The 15,405-nt window shown below is 41.8% G+C and overlaps 1 protein-coding gene across 1 annotated transcript in view; it reads right to left on the bottom strand.

Moving 5' to 3' along the window:
* The window catches only part of LOC311132222 (importin subunit alpha-7-like), a 29,992-nt gene extending 23,913 nt beyond the window's left edge, over window positions 1–6,079 (bottom strand). Inside the window, exon 1 of the mRNA XM_084165447.1 lies at window positions 5,970–6,079. Within this exon, the coding sequence (XP_084021573.1) occupies window positions 5,970–5,973 (4 nt within the window). The 5' untranslated portion in view covers window positions 5,974–6,079. The remainder of the gene's footprint in view (window positions 1–5,969) is intronic.
* Window positions 6,080–15,405: the final 9,326 nt, after the last annotated feature.

The following is a 15,405-nucleotide window of genomic DNA, read 5'->3' as shown; positions in this document are numbered from 1 at the left end:
TGGCTATTTGGTATACAGTATACCACCATCCCGTGGCTATTTGGTATACAGTATACCGCCATCCCGTGGCTATTTGGTATACAGTATACCGCCATCCCGTGGCTATTTGGTATACAGTATACCACCATCCCGTGGCTATTTGGTATACAGTATACCACCATCCCGTGGCTATTTGGTATACAGTATACCGCCATCCCGTGGCTATTTGGTATACAGTATACCACCATCCCGTGGCTATTTGGTATACAGTATACCACCATCCCGTGGCTATTTGGTATACAGTATACCACCATCCCGTGGCTATTTGGTATACAGTATACCACCATCCCGTGGCTATTTGGTATACAGTATACCACCATCCCGTGGCTATTTGGTATACAGTATACCGCCCAAGCCTAATGTTGTTCACTGACTACAGTTTTGGCATTCAACACTATTGTTCCCTCCAAGAAAACGACACCAAGCTCAGAGCCCTGGGTCTGGACAGTACTCTCTGCAACTGGATCCTGGACTTCCTGATGGGCAGACCACAGGCTGTGAGGATTGGCAACAACACCTCCTCCAAACGGACTTTTAAAACACGGGCCCCCCCCAGGGGTGTGTCCTCAGCCCTCAGCTGTACTTCCTGTTCAACCACGACTGCGAGGATTTGCGCGACACAAACTCAATTATCAAGTTTGCTGACGACACCACGGTTGTAACCAACAACAAGTCAGCCTATAAGGAGGAGGCAAGTGAACTGGCATTATGGTGTCGGGATAACAACCTGATTGCAGGGTACAGTGAAAATCTTAGGCTACCAACATACAGGAGGACTAAGTTTAATGAAAATGGTTTAAAACAAAACTATAAATAGCACTATATACAATGCATTCGGAAAGTATTCAGACCCTGTCACTTTTTCCCCATTGTTATGCTACAGCCTTACTCTAAAATTGATTAGATAAACCCCCACATCTACACACAATACCCCATGATGACAAAGAAAAAATAGATTTTTAGAAATTGAAATATCACATTTACATAAGTATTAAGACCTTTTACTCAGTACTTTCTGGGTATCCTGGATGGATATTGACCTCATTCCGTCAGTAGAGGTTGCCTGGTTGTTCTTTAAAAGTGCTTTCCTCTCCATCTTAAATAAGCATGCCCCATTCAAAAAATTCAGAACTAAGAACAGATATAGCCCCTGGTTCACCCCAGACTTGACTGCCCTTGATCAGCACAAAAATATCCTGTGGCGTACTGCATTAGCATTGAACAGCCCCCGCGATACGCAACTTTTCAGGGAAGTCAGGAACCAATATACACAATCAGTTAGGAAAGCAAAGGCTAACCTTTTTAAACAGAAATGTGCATCCTGTAGCACTAACTCCAAAATGTTTTGGGACACTGTAAAGTCCATGGAGAATAAGAGCACCTCCTCCCAGCTGCCCACTGCACTGAGGCTAGGAAACACTGTCACTACCGTTAAATCTACGATAATCGAAAATTTTAACAAGCGTTTGGCTACGGCTGGCGATGCTTTCCACCTGGCTACTCCTACCCAGGCCACCAGCTCTGCACCCTCCGCTGTAACTTGCCCATGTTCCCCCCGCTTCTCCTTCACCCAAATTCAGATAGCTGCAAAATCTGCAAAATCTGGACCCTTACAAATCAGCTGGCCTAGACAATCTGGACCCTTTCTTTCTAAAATTAGCCGTTGAAATTGTCGCAACCCCTATTACTAGCCTGTTCAACCTCTCTTTCGTATCGTCTGAGATCCCCAGAGATTGGAAAGCTGCCGCGGTCATCCCCCTCTTCAAAGGGGGTGACACTCTAGATCCAAACTGTTACAGACCTCCAGTGGGGGAAAAAAAGTATTTAGTCAGCCACCAATTGTGCAAGTTCTCCCACTTAAAAAGATGAGAGAGGCCTGTAATTTTCATCATAGGTACACATCATCTATGACAGACAAATTGAGAAAAAAAAATCCAGAAAATCACATTGTAGGATTTTTTATGAATTTATTTGCAAATTATGGTGGAAAATAAGTATTTGGTCACCTACAAACAAGCAAGATTTCTGGCTCTCACAGACCTGTAACTTCTTCTTTACCTGTATTAATGGCACCTGTTTGAACTTGTTATCAGTATAAAATACACCTGTCCACAACCTCAAACAGTCACACTCCACTATGGCCAAGACCAAAGAGCTGTCAAAGGACACCAAAAACAAAATTGTAGACCTGCAACAGGCTGGGAAGACTGAATCTGCAATAGGTAAGCAGCTTGGTTTGAAGAAATCAACTGTGGGAGAAATTATTAGGAAATGGAAGACATACAAGACCACTGATAATCTCCCTCGATCTGGGGCTCCACGCAAGATCTCACCCCGTGGGGTCAAAATGATCACAAGAACGGTGAGCAAAAATCCCAGAACCACACGGGGGGACCTAGTGAATGACCTGCAGAGAGCTGGGACCAAAGTAACAAAGCCTACCATCAGTAACACACTACGCCGCCAGGGACTCAAATCCTGCAGTGCCAGACGTGTCCCCCTGCTTAAGCCAGTACATGTCCAGGCCCGTCTGAAGTTTGCTAGAGTGCATTTGGATGATCCAGAAGAGGATTGGGAGAATGTCATATGGTCAGATGAAACCAAAATAGAACTTTTTGGTAAAAACTCAACTCGTCGTGTTTGGAGGACAAAGAATGCTGAGTTGCATCCAAAGAACACCATACCTACTGTGAAGCATGGGGGTGGAAACATCATGCTTTGGGGCTGTTTTTCTGCAAAGGGACCAGGACGACTGATCCGTGTAAAGGAAAGAATGAATGGGGCCATGTATCGTGAGATTGAGTGAAAACCTCCTTCCATCAGCAAGGGCATTGAAGATGAAACGTGGCTGGGTCTTTCAGCATGACAATGATCCCAAACACACCGCCCGGGCAACGAAGGAGTGGCTTCGTAAGAAGCATTTCAAGGTCCTGGAGTGGCCTAGCCAGTCTCCTGATCTCAACCCCATAGAAAATCTTTGGAGGGAGTTGAAAGTCTGTGTTGCCCAGCGACAGCCCCAAAACATCACTGCTCTAGAGGAGATCTGCATGGAGGAATGGGCCAAAACACCAGCAACAGTGTGTGAAAACCTTGTGAAGACTTACAGAAAACGTTTGACCTGTGTCATTGCCAACAAAGGGTATATAACAAAGTATTGAGAAACTTTTGTTATTGACCAAATACTTATTTTCCACCATAATTTGCAAATAAATTCATTAAAAATCCTACAATGTGATTTTCTGGATTTTTTCTTCTCATTTTGTATGTCATAGTTGACGTGTACCTATGATGAAAATTACAGGCCTCTCTCATCTTTTTAAGTGGGAGAACTTGCACAATTGGTGGCTGACTAAATACTTTTTTTCCCCACTGTATATTAGAAGGTGTAGTGAACTTAATGAAACGTGGTATTATATAGTGTCTTCCAGGATTGATGGACGTCTCCTATAGCATTATGTTAAGGGGATTCCTGGGATAAAGTATCATGTCTTACTTACACGGAGTATGTGATTGTATTGGCTAATGAATGAAATATGACATTTACAGGGGCGACAGGACCAACAGAAGGGGAGACAGATTTTCCTAGGGGGTTGATCAAATAATTGATAATGGATCATTTGAGATGAGATCACATGTATCAGATTTAGGGTAATCAATTAAATAATCATGGTATACTCGAGGAATTTTGAGTGGTTTTACGGATTAATTTTGAGGAATTAGATTGGAATGTTGCCCAGGGCTAGGGGGAGCAGTAGTGAAGTTAGGCAGTATTTAGGTCGTAAAAGTGAGCTACAAAATTAAGTGGGGCCTGGCTATTTTTGGCTGTTGTTTTTCAATTGGGTTTTTCAAATAAAAGACAACACACCTAGTATGCTGGTTATAAAGGGTTGTTATGTTGAATTTAGGGGGTTTTCAACAGTTCATGGAGTTTTTCGTTTTTTGACTGAGTGATACGCCATCCCATCTGGTTTGGGCTTAGAGGGACTATCATTTGTTTTTCAACAGGACAATGACCCAACACACCTCCAGGATGTGTAAGGGCTATTTTACTAAGAAGGTGAGTGATGGAGTGCTGCATCAGATGACCTGGCCTCCACAATCCCCCAACCTCAACCAAATTGAGATGGTTTGGGATGAGTCGGACTGCAGAGTGAAAGAAAAGCAGCCAACAAGTGCTCAGCATATGTGGGAACTCCTTCAAGACTGTTGGAAAAGCATTCCAGGTGAAGCTGGTTGAGAGAATGCCAAGAGTGTGTAAAGCTGTCATCAAGGCAAAGGCTGGCTATTTGAAGAACCTCAAATATAAAATATATTTTGATCTGTTTAACACTTTTGTTTACTACATGATTCCGTATGTGTAATTTCATAGTTTTGACGTCTTCACTATTATTCTACAATGTAAAACATTGTAAAAATAAAAACACTTCAATGAGTAGGTGTCCAAACTTTTGACTGGTAGTGTATATCCACATAGACACACACACACACCACAACTGCTGCTACCAGACTCGTTTACTATTGCTAATACTGCACAATTTAAACAATTGCCCCCCCAATCCCCGCTTCCCTGATACATGTGTAAATGTTATAATATAAATTGTGCCTTCCTGTATTATACTTATGCTAATTTGTTATTATATTCTACTGAAACATTTACTTTGTTCTTATTCAGATATTTTATAATTTCTTATTGTTGTTGCATTGTCGAGACAGAACCAGCAAGTAAGCATTTGGTTGACGATGTATACCATGTGTTTCCCATACATATGATTAATACAACTTAAACTGAGTGAGAAAGAAGGAGCAAAGTTAAGGACAGTCAGATATGAGAGAGAGGGGAAAGTTGGAGAGAAAGAAGCAACAAGTCAGAGGGTGTCAGATATGTTGAGGACAAAGAAAACCGGAAAGAAAGTGTTGTTGATACTGGTGTAGCTAGGTGATAATGTTAATTATCTCTACTGGTCACACACACTGACAACCTACCAGTATTTTCTATCAGTGCCACTCTCTTGCGCTCCTATGTGCAGTATGTTCCTGTATTCTCTCTCCCTCCCCTCTCAAAACAGGACAAATATCTGCCTAAATAGCTGAGACATCTCTATTACACTATCAATAGAGCATGGAGCATCTTTCCCACGTGTCTGAGTTTTGGCATGTGGCTAACATTGAGTTCAAAATAAAACAGACTAGAAATAACTTCTGGCTAGCTAGCTGTCTTGAGCAGCAGTCATCACTTTGGTCACTGTCTTGTGACACAAATGTGACACTGCATTAAATTCAATGGATAATGATAGCTTGCTAGCTAGTTACGTTAGTTCAGTTATGAACCTCATGTGGTAGCAACGTTTGAGAAGCTGTAGCTAGCTAACTAGCCAACTAGTTAACGTTACGATAGCTAGCGTGTCAACACAATAACGTAGGTGTGGCCCGCCCTAGCTAACACTGAGTGTCAATATAAAAGTAACAGGGGTATGGCAGGTTGCTAACTTCAATACCTAGTTAAATTGACAGTTAACGAGCAAAACCTGTTATAATATGGCTAACCACTTGCGTACTAGTTAGCTTCCGTGCTAACGTTACCTTCTAACACACAGCAAAAGGCTTACTAGCTAGCATGCGATGCATGTAACGTTAGCGTTAAATGTGGCAATTTCGACAGCTATCTCTAACGTTACTTTCTTGAAGAAAACGTCGTCTAAACAATGTAACACTGTACCAGGAAAGGTGACCATTTGTAGATGAACACACCTATCATTTCGATAATATTATAAACAATCATTTTAGCTTGCTATTTACGTTAACTAGGGAGCTAGCGTTAACTTAGCTACTGGGATTTGACAAGCATTTATTTGAACGCTCGGTATTCTCTCGCCCCGGTGTATGAAGCATACGATCATAGACGGCCCTAGAAACACAACATCGTAACTCACCCATTTTTTGTCTTAAATGACAGATACTTCGTGTGTTGTTTATAAATAACTAGTAATCCTCTTCCTTTGCTTTCCAGATTTTGCTCCTCACAGACAATATGTCGTCGGAGAAATACGGAAGGCGAGAGATGACATATTTTATACCACTGTTTCCCACGGACGCTAGGGGGCGCGAATACGACACTACTGTTAATTAAATAATAATAATATATAATAAATGATTGCACAAAACATTTGTCACAAATTCTATCAGTGGAAGGTTTTTATGATATTTGATAAAGTTGTCCAAGTTTAAAGTTTAAAGTTTTAATGTAACGTGCACTGTTTTCATGAATATTTCATAATGAAAAATCAACAAATGTAATTCAACATCCAAGCAATGATTGAAAAGATGTTCCTGGCTGTAGAGGCAAATTCACAGCCTACGCTGAGTGTACAAAACATTTGGAACACCTGCTCTTTCCATGACAGACTGCCCATCAATTTACACACAATAGCCCATAATGACAAAGCAAAAATAGTTTTTTAGACATTTTGGCAAATGTATTAAAAATACAAAACTGAAATATCACGTTTACGTAAGTATTCAGACCCTTTAATCAGTACTTACAGCCTTGCGTCTTCTTGGGTATGACGCTATAAGCTTGGCACACCTGTATTTGGGGAGTTTTTCCCATTCTTCTCTGCAGATCCTCTCAAGCTCTGTCAGGTTGGATGGGGAACGTCGCTGCACAGCTATTTTCAGATCTCTCCAGAGATGTTCAATCGGGATCAAGTCCGGGCTCTGGCTGGGCCACTCAAGGACATTCAGAGACTTGTCCCGAAGCCACTCCTGCGTTGTCTTGGCTGTGTGCTTAGGGTCATTGTCCTGTTGGAAGGTGAACCTTCGCCCCAGTCTGAGGTCCTGAGCGCTCTGGAGCAGGTTTTCATCAAGGATCTCTCTGTACTTTGCTCGGTTCATCTTTCCCTCGATCCTCAGCGTACATATCACCGACAAACTGAAATTGTCCACTCACACAGACAGTGTGGTGAAGAAGGCGCAACAGCGTCTCTTCAAACTCAGGAGGCTGAAGAACTTTGGCCTGTCACCTAAAACCCTCACAAACTTTTACAGATGCACAATTGAGAGCATTCTGTCGGGCTGTATCACCGCCTGGTACGGCAACTGCACCGCCCGCAACCTCAGGGCTCTCCAGAGGGTGGTGCGGTCTGCACAACGCATCACCGGGGGCAACTACCTGCCCTCCAGGACACATACTGCACCCAATGTCACAGGAAGGCCAAAAAGATAATCAAGGACATCACCCACCCGAGCCACTGCCTGTTCACCCCGCTATCATCCAGAAGGCGAGGTCAGTACAGGTGCATCAAAGCTGGGACCGAGAGAATGAATAACAGCTTCTATCTCAAGGCCATCAGACTGTTAAACAGCCATCACTAGCACAGAGAGGCTGCTGCCTACATACAGACTTGAAAATCACTGGCCACTTTAATAAAGGGAACACTAGTCACTTTAATAATGTTTACATATCTTGCATTACCCAACTCATATGTATATACTGTATTCTAAAATATCTTCATGTTTACATATCTTGCATTACCCATCTCATATGTATATACTGTATTCTATACTATCTTAATGTTTACATATCTTGCATTACCCATCTCATATGTATACACTGTATTCAATACTATCTATTGCATCTTAGCCTATGCCACTCAGATAATGACATTGCTCATCCATATATTTACAGTATATATTCTTATTCCATTCCTTTACTTAGATTTGTTTGTATTAGGTTTTAGTTGTGGAACAGTTAGATATTACTTGCTAGATATTGCTGCACTGTCGGAACTAGAAGCACAAGCATTTCACTACACTCGCAATAACATCTGCTAACTCTGTGTATGTGCCCAATACATTTGATTTGATTTGATTAGACCAGGTGAATCCAGGTGAAAGCTATGATTCCTTATTGATGTCACTTGTTAAATCCACTTCAATCAGTGTAGATAATTGGAGGAGACAGGTTAAAGAAGGATTTTTAAGCCTTGAGACGAATGAGACATGGATTGTTTATGAGTGCCATTCAGAGGGTGAATGGGCAAGTGCCTTTGAACGGGGTATGGTAGTAGGTGCCAGGCGCACCGGTTTGAGTGTGTTAAGAACTGCAACGTTGCTGGGTTTTTCATGCTCAACAGTTTCCCATGTGTATGGTCCACCACCCAAAGGACATCCAGCCAACTTGACACAACTGTGGGAAGCATTTGACTAAATATGGGCCAGCATCTCTGTGGAACGCTTTCGACACATTGTAGAGTCCATGCCCCCAACGAATTGAAGCTGTTCTGAAGGAAAAAGGGGGTGCAAATCAATATTAGGAAGGTGTTCCTAATGTTTTGTGTACTCAGTGTATTTCTGAGTCAGTTTTTGGGAGGCCTTTATTGATCTGCAATTAGAGAACTTGACAGTTCTCTTGTCAGAATCTCTCTCTCTCGCTCTCAATTCAAAGGGGCTTTCTTGGCATGGGAAACATGTCAAAGCAAGTGAAATAAGCAATAAGCAAAAGTGAGAAGACACAAAACAATATCAACAAAAACGACTAGAAATGAACAGTAAACATCGCACTCAAAAAGGTTTTTAAAAGATAAAGACATTTCAAGTGTTATATTATCAGCTACAGTGCCTTCAGAAAGTTTTCACACCCCTTGACTTTCACCACATTTTGTTGTGTTACAGCCTGAATTTAAAATGGATTCAATCGAGATTTTTGGTCACTGGCCTACACACAATATCCCATAATGTCAAAGTGGAATTATGTTTTTCAAAGTTTTTACAAATTAATAAAAAATGAAAAGCTGAAATGTCTTGATTCAATTATTCAAGTATTCAAACCCTTAGCAATGGCAAGCCTAAGTTCAAGAGTCAAATATTGCATAGTGTCAAATAACCAAATCTCCCTCTAGTGGCCTCATGGGTGGAATGGTGGAATTTCTTCCCCATCATTTCATAATTATGAAACATTGTTTTTTTTTTAAACAGCCAGAAATCTGTTTTTTCTATGTCAAACAGTTAAATAAAAAATATTTCAGTCTTCTGTGATGTTTATAAAGTGTAATATTGGGATACAAACAAAAAATGGAATGCATTTCAACTCTGTTTCTGACATGGTACAGGTGGCTTCTTTTTGTTAAGCCCATAACCATGTGTGTGAGGTGTATACTTTTGTTTTAAAGTAGATTTGTTTAAGACTACCAAGAAACACTGTGTCACCCTGATTTAGCCCACTGCAGTAAAAGGTTTAATTAACAAGCCACATAATAAATTGCATGGACTCACTCTGTGTGCAATAATAGTGTTTAACATCGTTTTTTAATGACTACCTCTTCTCTGTACCCCACACATAAAATGACCTCTAAGGTCCCTCAGTCGAGCAGGGAATTTCAAACACAGATTCAACCACAAAGACCAGGGAGGTTTTCCAATGACTCACAAAGAAGGGCACCTATTGGTAGATGGGTACAAATAAAAAAAAGCTGACATTGAATATCCCTTTGAGCATGGTGAAGTTACTAAATACACTTTGGATGGTGTATCAATACATCCAGTCACTACAAAGATACAGGAATCTTTCCTAACTCAGTTGCCGGAGAGGAAGGAACCGCTCAGGGATTTCACCATGAGGGCAATGGTCACTTTAAAACAGTTACATAGTTTAATGGCTGTGATAGGAGAAAACTGAGGATGGATCAACAACATTGTAGTTACTCCACAATACTAACCTAATTGACCGAGTGAAAAGAAGAAAGCCTGTACGGAATACAAATATTCCAAAACCTTTGTTTACTTTTTCAGGATAAATAAGTAACGAATGGAGCTAAGCACAGGCAAAATCCTAAAGAAAAACCTGGGTCAGTCTGCTTTCCACCAGACACTGGGAGACTAGAGGAAACCCTGGGTCAGTCTGCTTTCCACCAGACACTGGGAGACAAATTCACCTTTCAGCAGGACAACAACCTAAAACACAAGATCAAATCTGCACTGGAGTTGCTTACCAAGAAGACAGTGAATGTTCCTGAGTGGCCGAGTTACAGATTTGACTTAAATCTACTTGAAAATCGATGGCAATATATGAAAATGGTTGTCTAGCAATGATCAACAACTAATATGACCGAGCTTGAAGAATTTTGAAAAGAATAATGGTCAAATGTTGCACAATCCAGGTGTGGAAAGCTCTTAGAGACTTACCCAGAAAGACTCACAGCTGTAATCGCTGCCAAAGGGTGCTTCTACAAAGTATTAACTCAGGGGTGTGAATACTTATGTAAATGACATACTTCTATATTTCATTTTCAATCAATAAAAAAAAATGTCTAAAAACATGTTGTCACATTGTCATTATGGGATATTGTTTTAATCGATTTAATCAATTTTGAATTCAGGCTGTAGAAAACAAAATGTGAAATAAGTCAAGTGATATGAATACTTTCTGAAAGTACAGTGTTTTAGCAATGTTCAAATAGTTGTAGTACACATAGTAGGGTAAGATAAATAAACAGATAAATATTTGTGGTATTTACAGTGTTGTTTGTGGTCCACGTTGCCCTTTTCTCATTGCAACAGGCCACCAATCTTGCTGCTTTGATTGCACACTGAGGTATTTCACCCAATAGATATGGAAGTTTATCAATGTTTGATTTGTTTTCAAATAATTTGTGGGTCTGTGTGATCTGTGGGAAATATGTTTCTCTAATGTGGTCATACATTTGGCAGGAGGTTAGGAAGTGCAGCTCAGTTTCCACCTCATTTTGTGGGCAGTGTGCACATAGCCTGTCTTCTCTTGAGAGCCGGGTCTGCCTACGGCGGCCTTTCTCAATAGCAAGGCTATGCTCACTGAGTCTGTACATAGTCAAAGCTTTCCTTAAGTTTGGGTCAGTCACAGTGGTCAGTTATTCTGCCACTGTGTACTCTCTGTTTAGAGCCAAATAGCATTCTAGTTTGCTCTGTTTTTTGGTTAATTCTTTCCAGTGTGTCAAATAGTTATCTTTTTGCTTTCTCATGATTTGGTTGGGTCTAATTGTGTTGCTGTCCTGGGGCTCTGTGGGGTCTGTTTGTGTTTGTGAACAGAGCCCCAGAACCAGCTGGCTGAGGGGACTCTTCTCCAGGTTCATCTCTCTGTAGGTGAGGGCTTTGTGGGGGAATATGTGGGCATCGCTTCCTTTTAAGTGGTTGTAGAATTGAACAGCTCTTTTCTGGAATTTGATAACTAGTGGGTTTAGTCGTAATTCTGCTCTGCATGCATTGTTTGGGGTTTTGCGTTGTACACAAAGCATATATTTCTGCAGAATTCTGCATGCAGAGTCTCAATTGGGTGTTTGTCCCATTTTGTGAATTCTTGGTTGGTGAGCGGACCCCAGACCTCACAACCATAAAGGGCAATGGGTTCTATAATTGATTCAAGTATTTTTAGCCAGATCCTAATTGGTATGTCTAGTTGTATGTTCCTTTTGATGGCGTAGAAGGCCCTTCTTGCCTTGTCTCTAAGATCGTTCACAGCCTTGTGGAAGTTACCTGTGGCGCTGATGTTTATTACCTGTGGCGGTGATGTTTAGGCCGAGGTAAGTGTAGTTATTTGTGTGCTCTAGGGCAACGGTGTCTAGATGGAATTTGTATTTGTGGTCCTGGCAACTGAACCTTTTTTGGAACACCATTATTTTCTAAACTGAGATTCACTGTCATGGCCCAAGTCTGACAGCATCTGTGCAGAAAATCTAAGTGATGCTGTAGGCCTTCCTTGGTTGGGGACAGAAGCACCAGATCATCTGCAAACCGTAGACATTTGATTTCCGAGTCCATTAGGGTGAGGCCGAGTGCTGCAGACTGTTCTAGTGTCCTCGCCAATTCATTGATATATACACTATACATACAAATGTATGTGGACAACCCTTCAAATTACTGGATTGGGCTATTTCAGCTACACCTGTTGCTGACAGGTGTATAAAATTGAGCACACAGCCATGCAATCTCCATAGAAAAAACATTGGCAGTGGAATGGCCTTAGTGACTTTCAACGTGGCACCGTCATAGGATGACACCTTTCCAACAAGTCAGTTCGTCACATTTCTGCCCTGCTAGAACTGCCAACTATCAACTGTAAGTGCTGTTATTGTGAAGTGGAAACGTCTAGGAGCAACGGCTCAGCAGCGAATCGGTAGACCACACAAGCTCACAGAACGGGACCGCCGAGTGCTGAAGCGCGAAGCGAGTAAAAATCGTCTGTCCTCGGTTGCAACACTCACTACCGAGTTCCAAACTGCCTCTGTAAGCAACATCAGCACAAAAACTGTTCTTTGGGAGTTTCATGAAATGGGTTTCCATGGCCGAGCAGCCGCACACAAGCCTAAAATCACCATGCACAATGCCAAGCATCGACTGGAGTGGTGTAAAGCTCGCCGCCATTGAACTCTGGAGCAGTGGAAACGCGTTCTCTGGAGTGATGAATCACGCTTCACCATCTGGCAGTCCGACGGACTAATCTGGGTTTGGCGGTTGCCATGAGAACACTGCCTGCCCGAATGCATAGTTCCAACTGTAAAGTTGGGTGGAGGAGGAATAATGGTCTGGGGCTGTTTTTCATGGTTCGGGCTAGGCCCCTTAGTTCCAGTGAAGGGAAATCTTAATGCTACAGAATACAATGACATTCTAGACGATTCTGTGTTTCCAACTTTGTGGCGACAGTTTGGGGGGCCCTTTCCTGTTTCAGCATGACAATGCCCCCGTGCACAAAGCGAGGTCCATACAGAAATGGTTTGTCGAGATCGGTGTGGAAGAACTTGACTGGCCTGCGCAGATCCCTAACCTCAACCCTATCTAACACCTTTGGGATGAATTGGAACGCCGACTGCGGACCTAATCGTCCAACATCAATTAATGCTCTTGTGGCTGAATGGAAGCAAGTCCCCGCAGCAATGTTCCAACATCTAGTGGAAAGCCTTCCTAGAAGAGTGGAGGCTGTTATAGCAGCAAAGGGGGGACCAACTCCATATTAATGCCCATGATTTTGGAATGAGATATTCGACGAGCACGTGTCCACATACTTTTGATCATGTAGTGTGAGTTTATTGCCAATTTTAACTGCACACTTGTTGTTTGTGTACATTGATTTTATGATGTCATATGTTTTTCCCCCCAACACAGCTTTCCATCAATTTACATAGCAGACCCTCATGCCAAATTGAGTCAAAATACTGCTTTTGTTTTGTTTGTTTGTCAATAAGGATGTAAATGGTCTCTCTTACGGTATTTTGGTAAGAAGCCCATTTGACATTTGCTCAGGACGTTGTTTTCGCTGAGGAAACATTAGAGTCTGTGGCTGATGATACTACAGATTACATGGTAATTATTGGGGTCAAATTTGTCTAGATTTTGCTGGATTGGGGTGATCAAATGGTGGTTCCAAATATTGGGAAAGATGCCAGAGCTGAGGATGATGTTAAGGAGTTTAAGTATAGCCAACTGGAATGTGTGGTCTGTATATTTTATAAAATCATTTAGGATACCATCAACACCATATTTTGTCCTGTAGTTCATTCAATGTTATTAGAGTATCCAGTGGGTTCTGGTTATATTCAATAGCTGATTCTAAGTTGATCATGTATATGTTTTTGCTGTTTGTTCTTTGTTATAGAGCCGAAAAGATTTGAGAAGCTGTTTATCCGTACATCTCCATTTTGGACAGATAACTCTTCAAATTTTCCCAGAAGTGGTTAGATTCTATGGATTCTTCAATTACATTGAGCTGATTTCTGACATGCTGTTCCTTCTTTTTCCGTAGTGTATTTCTGTATTGTTTTAGTGTTTCACCATAGTGAAGGCGTAGGCTCAGGTTTTCTGTGTTTTTGGTTGGATAGGTTTCTCAATTTCTTCATCAAACCATTTGTGATTGTTGTTAATTTTCTTAGGTTGTCTGCTTGAAATTTTTTTAGATTTGATAGCGAAGCTGAAAGGTCAAATATACAGTTTAGGCTCTCTACTTTCAGGTTTGCACCTTCATTATTGCAGTGAAATGTTTTGTCCAGGAAGTTGTCTAAAAGGGATTGGATTTGTTGTTGCCCAATAGTTTTTTAGTAGGTTTCTACATTACTTTCTTTCCATCTATAGCGTTTCTTAATAGTATGCAGTTTGTTCGGCTTTGATGCTTCATGATTGAGTATTGCTCTGTTCAAGTAGGCTGTGATTTTGCTGTGGTCTGATAGGGGTGTCAGTGGGATGACTGTGAACGCTCTGAGAGACTCTGGCAAGGGATGAGCTATAGGTCTACCTACCGTAGGAGTCCTCTCGAAGCCTACCATTGACTATGTACAGATCCAGCGTGCGACAGAGCTTCTTTTTGTTGGTTGTTTTGTCGTAGTTGTGTCCAGGGGGGCGTATTTGGGCGGGAATGCTGTCACCCCCAGGTAGGTGTTTGTCCCCCCTTTTCTCTGTTGAGATAATGTCCTTATTTATTTCTAACCAAATGTAAAATGTTCCTGTTTGATTAATGTTCCTGTGTATCACCTGGTAGTTTGATGGATGGGACTACCAGCTCCCAGTAGGGCAACCAGTGGGTCCATCTCCTCTATACCATGTTTCTTGCAGGATGACAATGTCTGTATATCAGATTTCTTTGGTGAAGTCTGGGTTCCTGCTCTTTAGCCCAAAAGCTGCTGTCCTCGGACCTCATATTCCATGATGAGATACTAATCCCCCCCCCCCCTCTCTCTCTCTCTCTCTCTCTCTCTCTCTCTCTCTCTCTCTCTCTCTCTCTCTCTCTCTCTCTCTCTCTCTCTCTCTCTCTCTATCTCTCTCTCTCTCTCTCTCTCTCTCTCTCTCTCTCTCTCTCTCTCTCTCTCTCTCTCTCTCTCTCTTTCTCTCTCTCTTTCTCTCTATCTGTCTCTCTCTCTCTCTCTCTCTTTCTCTCTTTCTCTCTTTCTCTCTCTCTCTCTCTCTCTCTCTCTCTCTCTCTCTCTCTCTCTCTCTCTCTCTCTCTCTCTCTCTCTCTCTCTCTCTCTCTCTCTCTCTCTCTCTCTCTCTCTCTCTCTCTCTCTCTGTTTCTCTCCTGCCTGTTCTCTGCTCTCTCTCTGACCTTGAAATGCTGTATGTGCTAATAACCAAGCCTCCATGGACAAATTGAATGTGACAGAATAATACAGTGGAGGTGATTCTGAGGTCAATTTGCCCCGAGCAGATGGTGGTAAATTAATGCACTCTTTCGTGACTCCACGTTGTCCTCTGACATCCTGCTGGGACATACACAGAGAGGCGCAGTACATACAACTACCAGCAGGGGGCAGTGTTGTATAAGCAGTGAACTAACAGGATTCTATGAGATAGAAAACATGGGGGGGGATTCAGGTGTAATGGTGTTATTTATTTATAGATACAAAAAATAAGCTG

The sequence above is a fragment of the Coregonus lavaretus genome, assembly GCF_964263955.1.
Source record: "Coregonus lavaretus genome assembly, chromosome: 7".
NCBI classification, from domain to species: Eukaryota; Metazoa; Chordata; class Actinopteri; order Salmoniformes; family Salmonidae; genus Coregonus; species Coregonus lavaretus.
Note: the sequence above shows the minus strand (reverse complement) of the source record. Positions and strands in the feature narration are given on the sequence as shown.